The sequence below is a fragment of the Schistocerca americana genome, chromosome 2, assembly GCF_021461395.2.
Source record: "Schistocerca americana isolate TAMUIC-IGC-003095 chromosome 2, iqSchAmer2.1, whole genome shotgun sequence".
NCBI classification, from domain to species: domain Eukaryota; kingdom Metazoa; phylum Arthropoda; class Insecta; order Orthoptera; family Acrididae; genus Schistocerca; species Schistocerca americana.
Window position 1 is genome coordinate 317863786 of NC_060120.1, and position 16468 is coordinate 317880253.

Sequence of the window (16468 nt, forward strand, 5' to 3'; positions counted from 1 at the left end):
ACTTAATATGTCAGTGGCCGTGTCAATCATTTCTGTTTGTGTTTGAGATCCACATTCCTTCGATATTTCACAACTCTGAGAAAACTGAAACAAGAATAGAATACAAGTAGTACAGGCATGAAACAAAGTTTGGCAAGTACTTATGAGAAAACATGTTTGTTTGAAAACAGCAACAATGTTTATGTGAAGTGACTAACCTGTTCAATATAATCATGAGTTTCTACAGTAGGCTGTTGAGTTGTTATTCTAATCCGCCGCCTTGGTTGCTTTTCCTTGGGCATTAAATGCGTCGGAAACGCAAACTGTGATGGCTCTGCATCAGGCTTGAGATGCCTTCTCGAAGTACCAGGCCTTACTAAATAATCTTCTTCCAAGAAGTGATCTCCACACAAGAAACTAGCCCTTGTAGGCGTGAAACCTTTGCGTTTAGTGGCAATGACCCACTGTTTCACCAAATCGCCTTTTTGCAGAGGAAACCCGTCCAAAACAGAAGACACATTGTATCGTGCAAGACAACGACCAAGATATTTACGAGATTGTTGTCATTTCTTGACATTCAATTATTATCTGTGGAAAGTTAAATTACTTTCCTTGTTCCACCGGTTCGTACAGTTGTATGCAGAGCACGAAATAACCATTTTACACTCACAACATACACTTCATTAACACCAAGAGAAACTTTTTGCCTAACTAAAAGATGGCGGACGATATAAACAAACACTCCTGAGACGGCACGGATAAGCGCTATGGTCAAAGACAGAAGATGTACATCTAGTTAGTACGGAGATCACTGCTAAATTGTAATTGAGGATCTTTGCGTTGCGCGGGTTGCAGAGAGATTATGAAATGATGTGAATGTGCGGTTTGTTTACATCTGGTGTTTGACAGCAAGTCGTCATTATTATATTATGATGTGAGTTTAGCGTTGTGAAGTGCAAGTATGCTTCGGTTCGGACAAGATCAAATTCGAGCCTCTAATTATTGTCAAATGTGAATCTATATGTACATTTGACGTGCGGTATGTATTTGGTGTAATTTTTTTATGGTGAATTGTTATTATCATATGAGATAATGCGTGTACTCCACCATAAGATTATGTAGTATAATATTTTTCCTATCCAAAAAAGAAAAAAAATTGCTTATGATGAGCTAATATCAGTAAAAGAACCCCAAGCAAAGTGTCACTGTGAGTAGTAACATCATTGTGAGAGTTTATAATCCCCAAGACATCTCATATCCTTGCAAGTTGTCGATTGTAGATACCAAAAATTAGTTAATAGTTCGTAATACAACGTAATACAAACGTTGAAAACAAAGTAATGATAGATGCTGGAGTTCATCCAAGATCATCCTGCAGACACCTATTTAAAGAACTAGATATCTTCACTGTAGCCTCACAATATATGTATTCACTTATGAAATTTTTTATTAACAATCCGAACGAATTCAAAAGTAATAGCAGTGTACATGGCTACAACACTAGGAAAAGGATGATCTTCACTACTCAAGGTTAAATCTAACTTTGTCTCAGCAGGGGGTAAATTATGCTGCCACAAAAGTCTTTGGTCACTTACCTAATAGGTCTGACAGATAGCCATAGGGTCTATAGCATTTAAAAGGAAAATAAAAGAATTTCTTAATGGCAACTCCTTTTACTCATTAGATGAATTTTTGGATATAGTAAGTGGGTAATTTCCCCAACCCCCCCCCCCCCCCCAATTTTATATATATATAAGTGTCATGTAATATTTTGTGTAATGTAATTTCTTGTATAGACACCTTTTATTAACCTGACACATTCCACACCATTATGAAGTGTCATATACATGATCTATGGAACAAGTACTAATCTAATCTAAGTAGGCTACATTCTTGCCTTGAATCACTCTATATTTTCAAAAGAACTCCATATGTTTAAGAAAAGTCTTCAAAAATTGATGGTATTCCTGATTAGGTCATAAAGCAAATCATTACAGATATTTGTGTACGCCTGCCAGCCACAGTAAACAAATCTTTTCTGACAGACATGTTTTCTATCTATCTACCAATTGCCACAGTGGCCCCCTTTATAAGAAAGGAGACAAATCAGGAAACTGTAGACCAAGCACTTTATTTACAGACGTAACTAAAAACGTAGAAAATATAGTGTGTAACATGGTACTGAAATTTTTGGGTAAAAATAAAATTGTTATTGATGCCCAGCATGGCTTCAGGAAAGTAAATGTGCAACTACTGCCATCTATGATTTTTCTACAAAATACTCTGGAAAGGGGTGGGGGTAGGGGGGTAGGGAACACTGAACTACAAAATATTTTCAGAGAAGCAATAAGCTGTTAGAGGTGCAGAATTGAAATCATTCAATGTGAACTATACAAAGAGGTAACAGAAATGATACACGTATTAAAGTTAAGTGCTAAGATGTATTCCTCAAATGCGAAAAAAGGAAAAAAGGGAGTTCCTCAAGGATACCATCTTGTACCAATCCTCTTCTTTGTGCATATAAATACCCTAGAGCTGAATATTGATTCATGTACAAATACCCTTTTGCAGACAACAAAAGCATGTTTCATACATCAAGCATCTTGAATCAACTGTAAGCAAAACTTCAACCCAACTAAATGGTTGGTTTAAGGTGAACAGGGGCTAATGATTAATGCGAAACGGCAACATTTCTAAACCTCTGATTAAAAAATGATTCATGCAGCACCAAACTCCAACAGAATTGGACCCTCTCTGGAAAGCAAAATTTTCAAATATTGACTTCAAATTGTGTACACATATAAATGAAATAAATATATCACTTAAGTATATTACAGCTTTGTTTTGTGTTCAGATTGCCTATTTTTCCAATTCCATAGCATCCTTCAGTACAAATTTATATTCTGGGTTAACACATCACATCGTTCACTTTCTTAACTTAAAAAAAGAGCTGTGTGAGCAGTGCAGCATGCTCAACAGATTTGTGCAAGAACCTCTTTTGAAATTCCCCATTCATTGTGCTACCCGCTAGCTATATGATGTGTATATTATTTATACACTCCTGGAAATGGAAAAAAGAACACAGTGACACTGGTGTGTCAGACCCACCATACTTGCTCTGGACACTGCGAGAGGGCTGTACAAGCAATGATCACACGCACGGCACAGCGGACACACCAGGAACCGAGGTGTTGGCCGTCGAATGGCGCTAGCTGCGCAGCATTTGTGCACCGCCGCCGTCAGTGTCAGCCAGTTTGCCGTGGCATACGGAGCTCCATCGCAGTCTTTAACACTGGTAGCATGCCGCGACAGCGTGGACGTGAACCGTATGTGCAGTTGACGGACTTTGAGCGAGGGCGTATAGTGGGCATGCGGGAGGCCGGGTGGACGTACCGCCGAATTGCTCAACACGTGGGGCGTGAGGTCTCCACAGTACATCGATGTTGTCGCCAGTGGTCGGCGGAAGGTGCACGTGCCCGTCAACCTGGGACCGGACCGCAGCGACGCACGGATGCACGCCAAGACCGTAGGATCCTACGCAGTGCCGTAGGGGACCGCACCGCCACTTCCCAGCAAATTAGGGACACTGTTGCTCCTGGGGTATCGGCGAGGACCATTCGCAACCGTCTCCATGAAGCTGGGCTACGGTCCCGCACACCGTTAGGCCGTCTTCCGCTCACGCCCCAACATCGTGCAGCCCGCCTCCAGTGGTGTCGCGACAGGCGTGAATGGAGGGACGAATGGAGACGTGTCATCTTCAGCGATGAGAGTCGCTTCTGCCTTGGTGCCAATGATGGTCGTATGCGTGTTTGGCGCCGTGCAGGTGAGCGCCACAATCAGGACTGCATACGACCGAGGCACACAGGGCCAACACCCGGCATCATGGTGTGGGGAGCGATCTCCTACACTGGCCGTACACCACTGGTGATCGTCGAGGGGACACTGAATAGTGCACGGTACATCCAAACCGTCATCGAACCCATCGTTCTACCATTCCTAGACCGGCAAGGGAACTTGCTGTTCCAACAGGACAATGCACGTCCGCATGTATCCCGTGCCACCCAACGTGCTCTAGAAGGTGTAAGTCAACTACCCTGGCCAGCAAGATCTCCGGATCTGTCCCCCATTGAGCATGTTTGGGACTGGATGAAGCGTCGTCTCACGCGGTCTGCACGTCCAGCACGAACGCTGGTCCAACTGAGGCGCCAGGTGGAAATGGCATGGCAAGCCGTTCCACAGGACTACATCCAGCATCTCTACGATCGTCTCCATGGGAGAATAGCAGCCTGCATTGCTGCGAAAGGTGGATATACACTGTACTAGTGCCGACATTGTGCATGCTCTGTTGCCTGTGTCTATGTGCCTGTGGTTCTGTCAGTGTGATCATGTGATGTATCTCATCCCAGGAATGTGTCAATAAAGTTTCCTCTTCCTGGGACAATGAATTCACGGTGTTCTTATTTCAATTTCCAGGAGTGTAGTTCCACATAATGAGATTTTTATGTAGTGTTCAAATTGTGAACACACTGTAATGTAATTAATATAAATAAACTTTGTAACTCCTTATTCACTTAACGGCTACAGTGTCCCGTGAATTCTGGTATGTCCGTTACTTTCTATACCTTTTCTGTGGTGATAAGTAAATGCTTTTGATGCTTTTCACTTGTTTTGTATGCTGAAGTCCACTTCACTTAGTATTAATGGAGTATACATTAAATCTTAGCCTGTCTATCCTAGTGGAGTGTATGAGTGGTTTCATTTTGTTCATGTGATGTTTAACATTCATATGAGATGTTTCTCACTGTTGATTATGTGTAGAGGGTAATGAACCAGCTGTGGCAATATTGCTACACCAAATGTTGTAGAAGGTAAAAGTGCTCTTACAGTGTCCATGGCTTCTCTGTTTTGTGCTGATGTTGGCAACAACTGGCGTGTTGAATGACTGGAACTGAGATAAACAAATCATGACTCAGTTGTTGGTAGGCACTTGGAATGCCCATTCATAATTTCATATGGTTCATGTATAAAGTTAGCTGCAATTATGTTCTATTATATTGGAAATAACCACACCATCAGAATTTTCAGTAAAATGAGAATAAGGCATTCAAGTTGTTGCTACAACGAGGAATGTACATCTTGGACCATGCTACTCATCAGTCTATTGTGACAGTCATATTTTGCTGTTGAGATTCATTGGTTTTGCTAACTCAAAAGCCTGTTATCCCAATCCAACTTAATCCAGGTGTTGGACCACAAAGTCCATTCTGACAGCATAACTTCTTTTCTTCTATTCATAATTGCTAATTTCCAAATTGTAAACTAACTTCTGTTCTTTTATTCATCCCGTCTCCGGCCATCCTGATTTAGGTTTTCCGTGATTTCCCTAAATCGCTTCAGGCAAATGCCGGGATGGTGCCTTTGAAAGGGCACGGCCGATTTCCTTCCCCATCCTTCCCTCGCCCGAGCTTGCGCTCCGTCTCTAATGACCTCGTTGTCGACGGGACGTTAAACACTAATCTCCTCCTCCTCCTCTTTTATTCATAATCACTAAATTTGCCAATTGACAATCAAACTGCCACATTCCAACTTTACCCAGGCCTCCGGCTTCGCCACAACTGAGTCTGTTAGTGCATCTAGTTTCTTTCCTGTCACCAAATAAATACAAAAGTCAGTAACAAACTTTAAAATTCATGTCTTCATACCTAAAACAAATGTAATTAATTCATATCTTCTACCAAAAGAAATCATTACATTCAGTGATTTTCATAGGCTACTGTAAACTATGACCCGATTGACTACGACCAGTGTCAGTGAATTTCCAAAATCTGTATGCAACATAACAGCTGCTGATGCTGTAATTGCGCTTCAGCTGTTTCAGAAACTTGCTTATAATGCTCACCTGTCTAAATCTATACTTTTCAAACCACTGTGAAGTGTGTCGGAGAAATACTTCCCATTATACCAGGCTTCCTCCCATTCCATTCACTTATGGACTGTGGGAAGAATGATGTCTTAAACACCTCTGTGAATTCTGTATTTAGTCCAATCTTGCCTTTGCAGGCCCTATGGGAGCAATATGTAAAGGGTTGCTATATATTCCAAGATTCATCCTTTAAAGTTGGTTCTAGAAGTTTTGTGAGTAACTTTCCACAGAATGTTCTGTTTCTATCTTCAAATGTATGTCAATTCAGTTCTCTCAGCATCTCCATGACTTTTAGGTTAAACAAGACTGAGGCCATTCATGCTGCCATTCTATACATTCAGCATCTCCTGTTAATCCGTTTAATACGTGCCCCACAAAATCGAGCAATATTGTAAGATGGGCCACACAAGTGTTTTGTATGGAGTTGCCTTTGTAGACAATTGCATTTTCCAAGAGCTGTACCAGTTAAGCACAGTCTGCTACCTCCTATTCCTATGACTGATCTTATGTGATCATTCCATTTCGTATCTCCATAGTGGTTACACCAGATGTTTATATGAGTTGACTGATTCAAACTGTGACTCATTGATATTGTAGTGATAGAATACTATGTTTTTTCATTTTATAAAGTGAAAAATTTTACATTTCTGAACACTGAAAGCAAGCTACTAACCTTTGTCACCAAGCTGAAATCTCGTCAACATCTGACTAAATATTTGTGCAGTTTCTTTCAGACAGTAGTTCATTATGTGTAGATAATTGCATCATCTTCAAGAAATTTGAGATTACTATTGATATTGCCGACAGATTCATTAAATACAATGTGAACAGCAATGAACAGCAGTGAACTTCCATGGGGCACCTGAAGTTAATTCTACATCTATTGATGACTCTCCATCTGAGATAACATAATCTGTCTTCATGGAGAAATTCTCAATCCAGTCACAAACCTAGCTTGATACCACATATGACTGTATTAATTTGGTGCATAAGTTAGTAGCATTTTTGTTTTGCACGTTGGTATTCCAGTTGCTATGGGCTTATTTATTGATTATCATTTTTTATTTGTAGTTCACTGTTGCTATTTGAGTTTACGTATTGTTATTTTGTCATTTGGAGATAATGAGTCAGGCTGTGGATGCTAGAAAATGGAGAAATCGGAACATTCCCAACAAATTCTTCTGTTTGAATTCAATAGAAGGGTGACAGCAGTGGAGGCAGCCAGAAACATTTGCACCATGTATAGCGATAGTGCTATTGGACAGAACACGGCAATAAAATGGTTTTCTCACTTTAAGGAGGATCATTTTGATATTAGTGACTCTTCACATTCTGGGTTTGATAAAGATCATTTAAATGCATTTGTCCACAATGATCCACATCACTTTACTGGAGAACTGGCGAATGTATTAACTGTGATTGTTCCAGCATTGTGTGACATATGCATGCAGTGGAGAAGTTTAACAAGTCAGGTCTATGACTAACTCATGCTCTAAGCCAAAAAATCAGTGGGTAGCCATATGTGCATCTCTGCTTGCTCGTCATCAGTTATCTCATGAACAACCTCACCTATTCCTGTCCTGTATCTTTATTGGTGACAAGAAATTGCCTCTTTATGCTAACATAAGGAAAAGATAGGAATGGTTGAGCCCAAAAAAAGCAGCAACCCCCCATACAAAGATGATTTGCATTCATGAAGGATAATGTTACGCATCTGGTGGAGCCCTTAGGTGCTCTGCATTTGTTTGCTGAGTATGGGCTTGGTGGCCCCAGGGTTCATGAGCTGGGGACTGGTAAGCACTGCATGTCCCCTGTCCCCTTAAGCTCAGGGCATGCTTCAGCGACCACTGTATGACGTGGCAGTGGAACTTTGTATGTCAGGGACACAGACCGCGAGGATGGTAAAAAAAAAGAACCAACCCTCAGTCTCAAGGTGTGCCGTGTGCTGATGATATGCATGGCTGTTGAGGTGGAACAGTTGTTAGGGGGCAACCTCTGAGGAATCTGCAGCACCTCGGTTGTATCAGGCTTACCTGGGCACACTATGTAGACTTTTGACTGTTAAGAGGTGAGAGGAAACCTTTGAGAAATTCTCCTCTTTTTATATTCAAAAGGGTTTAGAAGGTATAACAGTGACATTAAAATCAGTCAAGCAGTCACGAGATGGGACACTGTTGGTCAAAACTCTAATTCCCATTAAACAACGAACCTGCAGAAAGTGATAAGCCGTGGGAGTATTCCATTGGAACAGAGCTCCACAACACATTGAATTACAGCAGAGGTGTTGTGACATGCAAGAATTTTTGGACATTCCCAGAGAAGATCTGAAAGTTGAGTTAGCCCAGTGGGGAACAGTTGATATGCAGAATATCAAGGAAAGGGTGGATGATGATCTTTTCAAGTCTGACTCCTTTGTCCTGACTTTCAGCAGCACGAAACTTCCAGAGCATGTTAAGGCAGGTTTCTTTCGCCTCAGCGTGCGGCCTTATGTCCCCAACCCAATGCACTTTTTCAAATGCCGGTGCTTTGTGCATACTACTCTTGGGTGTAAGGGAGAAGAAACTTGTGGCAAATGTGGTAAGGTCACCCACGAAGATGTCGCTTGTTGATCACCGTTGAAGTGTGTTAGTTCCTCTGGAGCTCTTCCTGCCTGGAGTTGAGACTGCAGTGTAAACCTTGAAGAACAGAAGATACAAGAGCGAAGGGGACAAAGCACATCCCTCATAATGAAGCCAAAAAAATGTATAAAGCCATGATGCCACCAACATTCACCACATCCTTCGCTTCAGTACTGAAACGAGCCAGTGCAGCGAGTCGATGCTACACAAACAGAGGCTGCCAGTTTCAGTGTCACCACTAGTACCTGCATTTGTCAATCCACTTGTGCTACTGCAGGCATTTCGAGGTCCCCCCTCCCCTCCAGAACTTTAGAAAAGGCCTTGGTTGCTGACATTGTGGGACTTCCTGTTCCACCAAAGATCAAGTCTTGTCCACCGTCTAGCACTGCAATACCACTTCTGCGGGTGTGGCTCTGAAGCCACCTGAAGATTGAAGTCGAAGGCAAAGAATCATCCACTGAAGAAGAAAGGATGTATAGTGTCTGATGATGTTGATGTCATCCTGTCTGATGCCTATCTTGAATCTTCTTCAGAGGCGATGGACCTTGATGTCGGACTGAGCTACCACCCACTGTGAGCTCCCCTCCCCGGCAGAAAGCCAGGATGAAAGTGCTACCCCTGTGATAGATGGTTCCCATATTACAGTGGAAGTTTAGTGGAGGAAAATCCTAGAACAGGAGTGCCCCCTGTGCTTGTATCTGCAGGAAATGCATTTTAAAGTGTGTGGTGCGCTGTACTGTGAGACTATACGCTCTATTGCAAAAATTACCTGACTGGGGAAAGGGCCAAGGGAGGGGTCACTGTGTTTGTCAATAATGCACACCACTCCTCTGCTGTCCTCCTGGCTACTGACCTGCAAGAAGTTGCCATTAAAAAAACGTGTGTTGGAAGATCACAGTTTGCTCCCTGTATCTAATTCTGCATGATGTGGTAGACTCTGAGGCTGTCACATATCATATGGAACAACTCCCCTTGCATTTCTCCTACTGGGAGACTTCAAAGCCCATCATGTTTTGTGCGGTTCGACTTCTACTTGTCCTTGGCGTCAGGTTTTGGAGAGCATCATGACATCTCATGAGCTGTGCATCCTCGGCACAAGTACTTCCACCTATTTTTGTGCTGCTACTGGGTCATTGTCAGCCATCAGCCTCTTCTTTCTGCTTCCAGCCCTTGTAGACTGTGCAGCGGGAAGTCACTGATGACCTTCGTTCCACCAACCTAGTTCCTACTCCACATTCACGTGGTGGGGGGGGGGGGGGTGGCATTACCTGAAGAGAAGCCACAAAAATGGATGGTCAGTTGGGCTAACTAGGTGCTGTTCAACCAGTGGTCTGTATTTGAACACTGTGACAGTATCCAGGAATGGGTGGACCACATTACATGAATGATCCATCATACCACTGACTTATTCATCCCAAAGCCTTCAGCTGATCTTCGGAAGCAACTTGTATCTTGGTGGACTGGTGAGTGTCACCTAGCAATCTGGGCCAGGTGTGTGTTTTTTTTTCTATGGTTTAAGTGCTGCCTGACAGCAGAGAACCTCGCAGCATTTAATGTCGCAAGAGCCAAGGCTTGACACGTAATTAAGGAAAACAGGAAAAGGCCATGGCAAGTGTTCCTGGCCTTCGTCAACCGTTCCAGTTGTTCTATGAAAGTATGGGAAGCCATCTGCAGGATTTATGGTAAACACAGCCGGTTAACCAATAGCAGCAGTGCTGAAACAGGTGTCTCCAAACAAAGCTCAGGGGCATTGCTCAGATGATGGCAGAGCATCTTACAACTCCCCTTTCTCCATTTGCGAGCTGGAGTCAGCAGTGTCTGATACTCATGACACTGCACCAAGTCACAACCAAATTTATCTTACATGGCAGACAGCCAACTTCCCTGATTCCTAGAGACAGGCAATTCTGATACCTCTCCTCAAACCAGGAAAGTACCACATGTGTCCCGGTAGTTACTGGAACATTGCCTTAACAAGCTGTCTAGGAAAGACCCTGGAGTGTATGGTTACCCATTACCTTGTCTGGTTGTTTTTAGAAACCAGGCAACTTCTTAGCTGCTCTCAGTGTGGATTCCGGAGATTTTGGTCCGCTGTTGACAACCTGACCCTACTAGAGGCAGCTATTCAGCAGGCTTTCCTGTGTGAACATCACTGTCCTGGCATATTCTTTGATATCGGTAAGGTGTTCAACACTACTTGGAGACACAGTATTCTGGTCCCACTCCATCAGTGGGGATTTTGTGGCCAGCTCCCCGTTTTCACATGGTCCTTTCTGCCTAAGCATTGTTGTAGGTCTTGAGTTGGTGACATACTGTCAGATAATTTGGAATAGAAGAATGGTGTTACTCAGGGCAGTGTTTTAAGTGGTACCCTCTTTGCCATAGTCATCAACAATATCACATATGTGGTACAGAGTTCTGTAAAGTGCTCCTTAAGTGTGTGTGTGTGTGTGTGTGTGTGTGTGTGTGTGTGTGTGTGTGTGTGTGTGTTTGTGCGCGTGTGCATATTTTAATTGTTCTTGTCATATTTGTAATTTACCCAACTTGCTTCTGAGGGACACCGTTCTACATTTTAAAGACTCAGTGAGGTTTCTGGGCCTCATTTTTTACTCCAAATTATCATAGTTACCACACCCAAAGGAACTGAAAGCCAGAGCCCAGGAGGTGCCGAATATCATAAAGTGCCGTAGCCACAGGCCTTGGGCAGCAGACAGGAGTGTCTGCTCCAGTTTTATAGGGCTTTTGTGCATTCACAGCTGTACTATGAATACACAGTGTATCCGTCAGTGAGGCCTTTCTACCTGAAGATTCATGATGTCATCCACCATGAAGGGATTAGGCTGGTCACAGGTGCTTTGGAAGACCAGCCCCACCCCCAGTTTCTATGCTGAGGCTGGGAAACCACCACTCACCATCCGGCGACAGCTCCTTGTGGTGCAACAGACTCGCAAGTTCCTCACATCTCTCACTTGGGCCACTTACCATACTGTTGCTTGTCTGCATGTGGAATGCCTTTTCCCCAATCATGCATGAGCAACAATGCTGTTTAGGACCTGAGTGTAACAAGTGCTGGAATCACTCGGTGTGTGGAGCATGTCCATCCCAAATCCAGGATTTTAACTGCTTGCCACTGTGGTCACTGCAGCAGCCCAGTATAATTTTAGATTTAGTGCAGTACAGGCAGGCTTAATCTCATGCTTCTGTTTTTAATGCAATATTTTCTGATATTTTGTGTGAGCACCACTGGTGTGTACCTGTCATTACAGATGGGTCTAAACAGGGGACTCTGTTGGTTGCTCTGTTGTTTTCCTGAATCGTGTTGTCAGGGTCCGTCTGTCTCAAGACTTTACTGTCTTCGATGCAGAATTATATGTGAACTTTTGGGCTCTGGAGGAGATGGGATGTTCTTCCAGTACTAAATTTCTTGTCTGTTCCAATTCTCTGAGTGCCCTTCACTCTCTACAACATTTGTACCCAGTGCATAAAGTAGCACAGATTGTCCAGGATGCCTGCCTCCCATTACGACAACTGCAGAAGGAGGTGTCTTTCTGTTGGGTACCAGGACACATGCGTATTGAAGGGAATGGAAGGACAGATTTAACAGTGAAGGTGGTGTATCATGATCCTCAGTTATTTTAGTTTGCCATCTCCCTGCATGCTGTAATCTTTCTGTTGATATCTGGAGTCTTTCATTGGTGGGAGGATGAGTGGCTGGAAGTGACAGAGAATAAGCTCCGTTTAGTAAAGCCCACGATGCGTCCTTGGCGTACCTCCTTCCAGCCACGTTGACGGGATGACGTCCTCCTTACTTGTTTGTGCATAGGCCAGAGCTCTATAATGCATAACTTCTTGCTCCAGTCTGAGGACCCTCCAGATGCTTGTAGTCTACAGATCACTGTGCGCCACATTTTACTGGACTGTGTTTTATTTTCTGACCAGTGGGGCACAGTGGATTTGCTGATGTATTTGTCCTCTATTTTAGGAAACATTCAAATGAATGTGATTAGAGTTTTAAAGTTTTGTGAACTGTCCAATATTTTTCCGAAGATATCAGAGAGATGATTTTAATATGTTAACAGGTTGGCTGGCTCACACATGTTTTTGGTGTAAGTGGTCTGCCAGTGACATTTTCTTGTTTCTTTTTTTAGATCATTTGTCATTTTACTTGTGTTGTAATCTCATATATAGCACCGTTCGCTCTTTTTCTGCTATCTTACTGCATGTGAGATAGAGTGATTGTGTGGTCAATTCGAGTGAGGTGGGAGTAGGTTTCCTCCTTACTGTATGACAATTTTGGTGGAACAGTAATGGTGTGGTGTGCTATGAATAGCTTCCCCAAGGTTTAATCATCACTGCTGATATTTATTGTCAACAAGCAACAAGTGAGACATCTTGCGGTGCACCCCAAGAACAATGACCAGGAAGTCTGCGTGAAGTGACGCGCATTCTACTGGAGTGACAAAGAACACTATACAGGATCTGGGTTGGGAAGTTATTCCACACCCACCTTATTCACCTGAACTTGTGCCCTCAGATCTTCATCTTTTCCACTTTCTCTCAAACATCCTTCAAGGAACTTCCTTTTCCGGACAAAATGCGTTCTGAACATGGCTTGATGAGTTATTTGCCTCGAAACCACATGATTTCTATTGTTGCAGAATTGAAAAGTTTCTAGCTTTGGCAGACTGTTGTAAATAGTGAAGGAGAATGTATTATTGATGACTGAAATCTCTGTTATGTGTATCTGTTATGTGTATCTGTTCTGTTTATTTAATTTATGGAGAAACAGTACACATTTGTGCACCAACCTGAGGCTTTGGATAGTAAGTGTACTTGTGGTACTGAGTCAAATGCCTTTTGGAAGTCAAGAAACGCAGTATCTAGCCTACTTGACTGGCTTGATCCATAACTTTCAGTATATCTTGGGAGAAAAGCACAAGTTCAGTTTCACATCATGAATGTTTTTGGAATACATGCTAGTTCGCATGGAGGAAGTCATTCTGTTCAAGATACTTCTTCACATTTAAGCTCGGAATATGTTCTAAGATTCTGCAACAAATGGTTGTCAAGGATATTGGGTGGTGGTTTTGTGGATCACTTTTGGTGCCATTGTTGTAGATACACGTGACCTGTGCTGTCTTCCAACTACTGGGCACAGTGTTTTGTTTGACTGATTTTTGGTGTGTTATGTTTAACAAAATGGCTAACTCAGCTGCAGTTCAGTATAGAATCTGATAGAGATCCCATCAGGCCCTGGAGCTTTGTTTTGTTTTACATATGTCAGCTGTCTCTCAATATCACTGACACTAATATTCATTTCACTTTTTCTTGCAGAAGTACGAGAATTGGGGCGCAGTACTCATGGGTTTCCCTTTGTAAAGAAACATTTGAAAACAGAGTTAAGCAGTTCTGCTTTTGTTTTGTACCTTCAGTTTCAATTCCTTTCCCGTCCATGAGTGAATGTCTGGGCACTATCTTTGATACCACTAACAGCCTTTACATATGATCAGAATTTCCTCTGGTTTTGAGAGACATGCTACGATAATATCCTGCTACGGTTTAGTTGCTGAAGGCTTCATGCAGTACCCTCTTGACAGCGAAACACATTTCATTTACCATCTCTCTGTCTATAACACTAAGCCTTGTTTTATTTCTATTATGCAATAATCTCGTTTTCTTAAAACTTCCTTTATCACGAATGTTTACCATGGAGTGTCCCTTCCTTCTTGAACAAGACTATGTCAGTCAATTTTACAGTGGAGATCGCTGTACGTGTCACTGAAATCTCCTGGCGAAGTTCCTCCAGCATGCATGGCTTATGTCGATAGATATTATCTTTCACAGTTCCCCACAAGTAAAAGTCCATAGGTGTTAGACCTGGTGACTGTGGAGGGAACTCAATGGGCTCGCTTTGACCAATCCAATGCCCCGGAAAATTGTCATCCAGGAAAGCTCGTATGGCTAGGTGGTAGGGTGGGGATGTCCTGTCCAGTTGGTAGAAGACCTCTTCATCAGCTCCATAAAGCGCACATATACCTGGCAAAATTGATGGACGTAACATTTCCAGGTCCACTTCTCTAGTGACAGTAGCGTCAAAGATGAAGGGTCCTACTAAGCCCCTAGATGATAGTCCGCACCACACATGAACCCCTGGTAGATTGACCACTTTATCCACATAAACATGCAGATTTCCCAGTGCCTAGTCCACACTGTTATGCCGATTAATGGTTCCACCAAGTTTAAATTGTGCCTTGTCACTCCACACTGCCTTTGTCACAAATTGTTCATCATCAGTTACCATTTGCTGATACCATTTACAAAATTGCATTTGGCGATCAGGATTGTCATTATTAACCATGTGCAATAATCGTGGAATGTCAACTTTCCACTTTGCAGCTTTCAGAATTCTTTGTACACTTGTACTGCTAACCCCCACTTCACGTGCACAGTGCATAGCAGACTTCTGTTGAGAATTAACAAATGTTTCCAACATGAGAGCTGACGAAGCAGGACTTGTAGATGTGTGCTGTCTTCCTGATCTTCCTTTGTGAATATCACAACTCGTTCCATGCATTTCAAACTTGGCAATGATGCATTTAATTGTTAGGTGGGTTGGTGGTTCTGTTTTAAAAACCCGCCTCCACTGATGTTGCAATTCAACGGTGTTATCAAAATTGAAAAACCACTCCACAATACATTTTCGTTGTTCGTATGTCAAGCGTGCTACAGCCATCTTGTTTTCTCAATACCGAGATGAAAGTACTAACATCTGTTGAGCCAAAGACCATACTACACCACACTCGTAACTCAAATTGAAAGACAATATCGATATCTCGATAGAGCGTGTCTAAGAGTGTATACATTTTTCTGGTGGATTCTGTAGTTCAAAATTATATAAATCATGGATCAGTGATACAGTGTACCTCATACAAGTTTTGAACACTGTGGAAGTAAATTGGCCTATAATGTGAAGCATTGTCATCTAGCACTTAGTCACAAATGTTTTAATATATTCTTGTTTTATGTTTTTATTTTTTACATGATGCTTTACATGCTACTGTGAAGTACCAGGTTTGATAGGTGTCTTTGTTTTTTGTTTTTTCCTCCAGATTTCCACTGTTCACAGTGTTAGACTCCTAGTTATTGGAGTGTTTTCAGCACTTAATGCTTTGTCAGTCTATTTGTATTTGCATTCTTTCTTCATTAATCTTTACCCAAACTTTCTGTGGTTAGTAGGATGCAAATCCCATTCAGAGGTTAGTCCTTGTATTTGGCAAAAAGAGTTATGTCATTTTTTTGTACCATGGCTTTGGTATCTGTATCTCATTACAATTTTATTCTCTTTCTATTTTTTATTCAGTTGCTTCATTGCTCCCTAAAAAAAGCTAATCAACAGTGATGATAAATTACAACCATTCTTTACATTTGCTGTAATGTGAACTTGTTTTGTGATTTCAAGCTTTTATTACTCCCACTTGCATTTTTTTATATTGTGATTTTCATTATTGTTTCATGAATAAAGGAAAGCATTCAGATGCAGTCAGCAGAAGCGGCAGCTGCAGCAGAGTTCAGCCGCTTGCGGCCACTCTGCACAGCTGTTATGAAAGATCCAACATTGGACAATATAATGAAACTGAACACTGTCTTATTGTGCTGCCCACTGGAAGCATTGCAGGCCCTACAGGCATATGTGATGTTTCCATTGGAAGCTCATCTCCGCGCACCACAGACAAGGTAGAATGTAGTTTTGTTTTTCCTGTTTTGAGAATACATAGTCAATCGTGCTTTGAGAGTATATGGCCAATCATTGCTCCAGATATATTTCTACATCTATACTCTGCAAACCAATGGGTAGTGCATGAAAGAGGGTAATTCCCACTGTACAACTTATTTTAGAGCTTCATCCTATTCCGTTCGGGTATTCACATGTGATTACTTAAGTAGCACT

At 42.2% G+C, this 16468-nt stretch overlaps 1 protein-coding gene across 2 annotated transcripts in view; it reads left to right on the top strand.

The window, feature by feature from the left end:
- Positions 1-740: 740 nt before the first annotated feature.
- LOC124594758 (TELO2-interacting protein 1 homolog) overlaps positions 741-16468 on the top strand; it is a 148412-nt gene continuing 132684 nt past the window's right edge. Inside the window, exons 1-2 of one of the 2 annotated variants that reach the window (XM_047133146.1) lie at positions 741-1018; positions 16043-16254. In XM_047133146.1, coding sequence (XP_046989102.1) covers positions 16055-16254 — 200 coding nt within the window. In that variant the 5' untranslated portion in view covers positions 741-1018; positions 16043-16054. The remainder of the gene's footprint in view (positions 1019-16042; positions 16255-16468) is intronic. The other variant, XM_047133145.1, reaches the window with a different exon arrangement.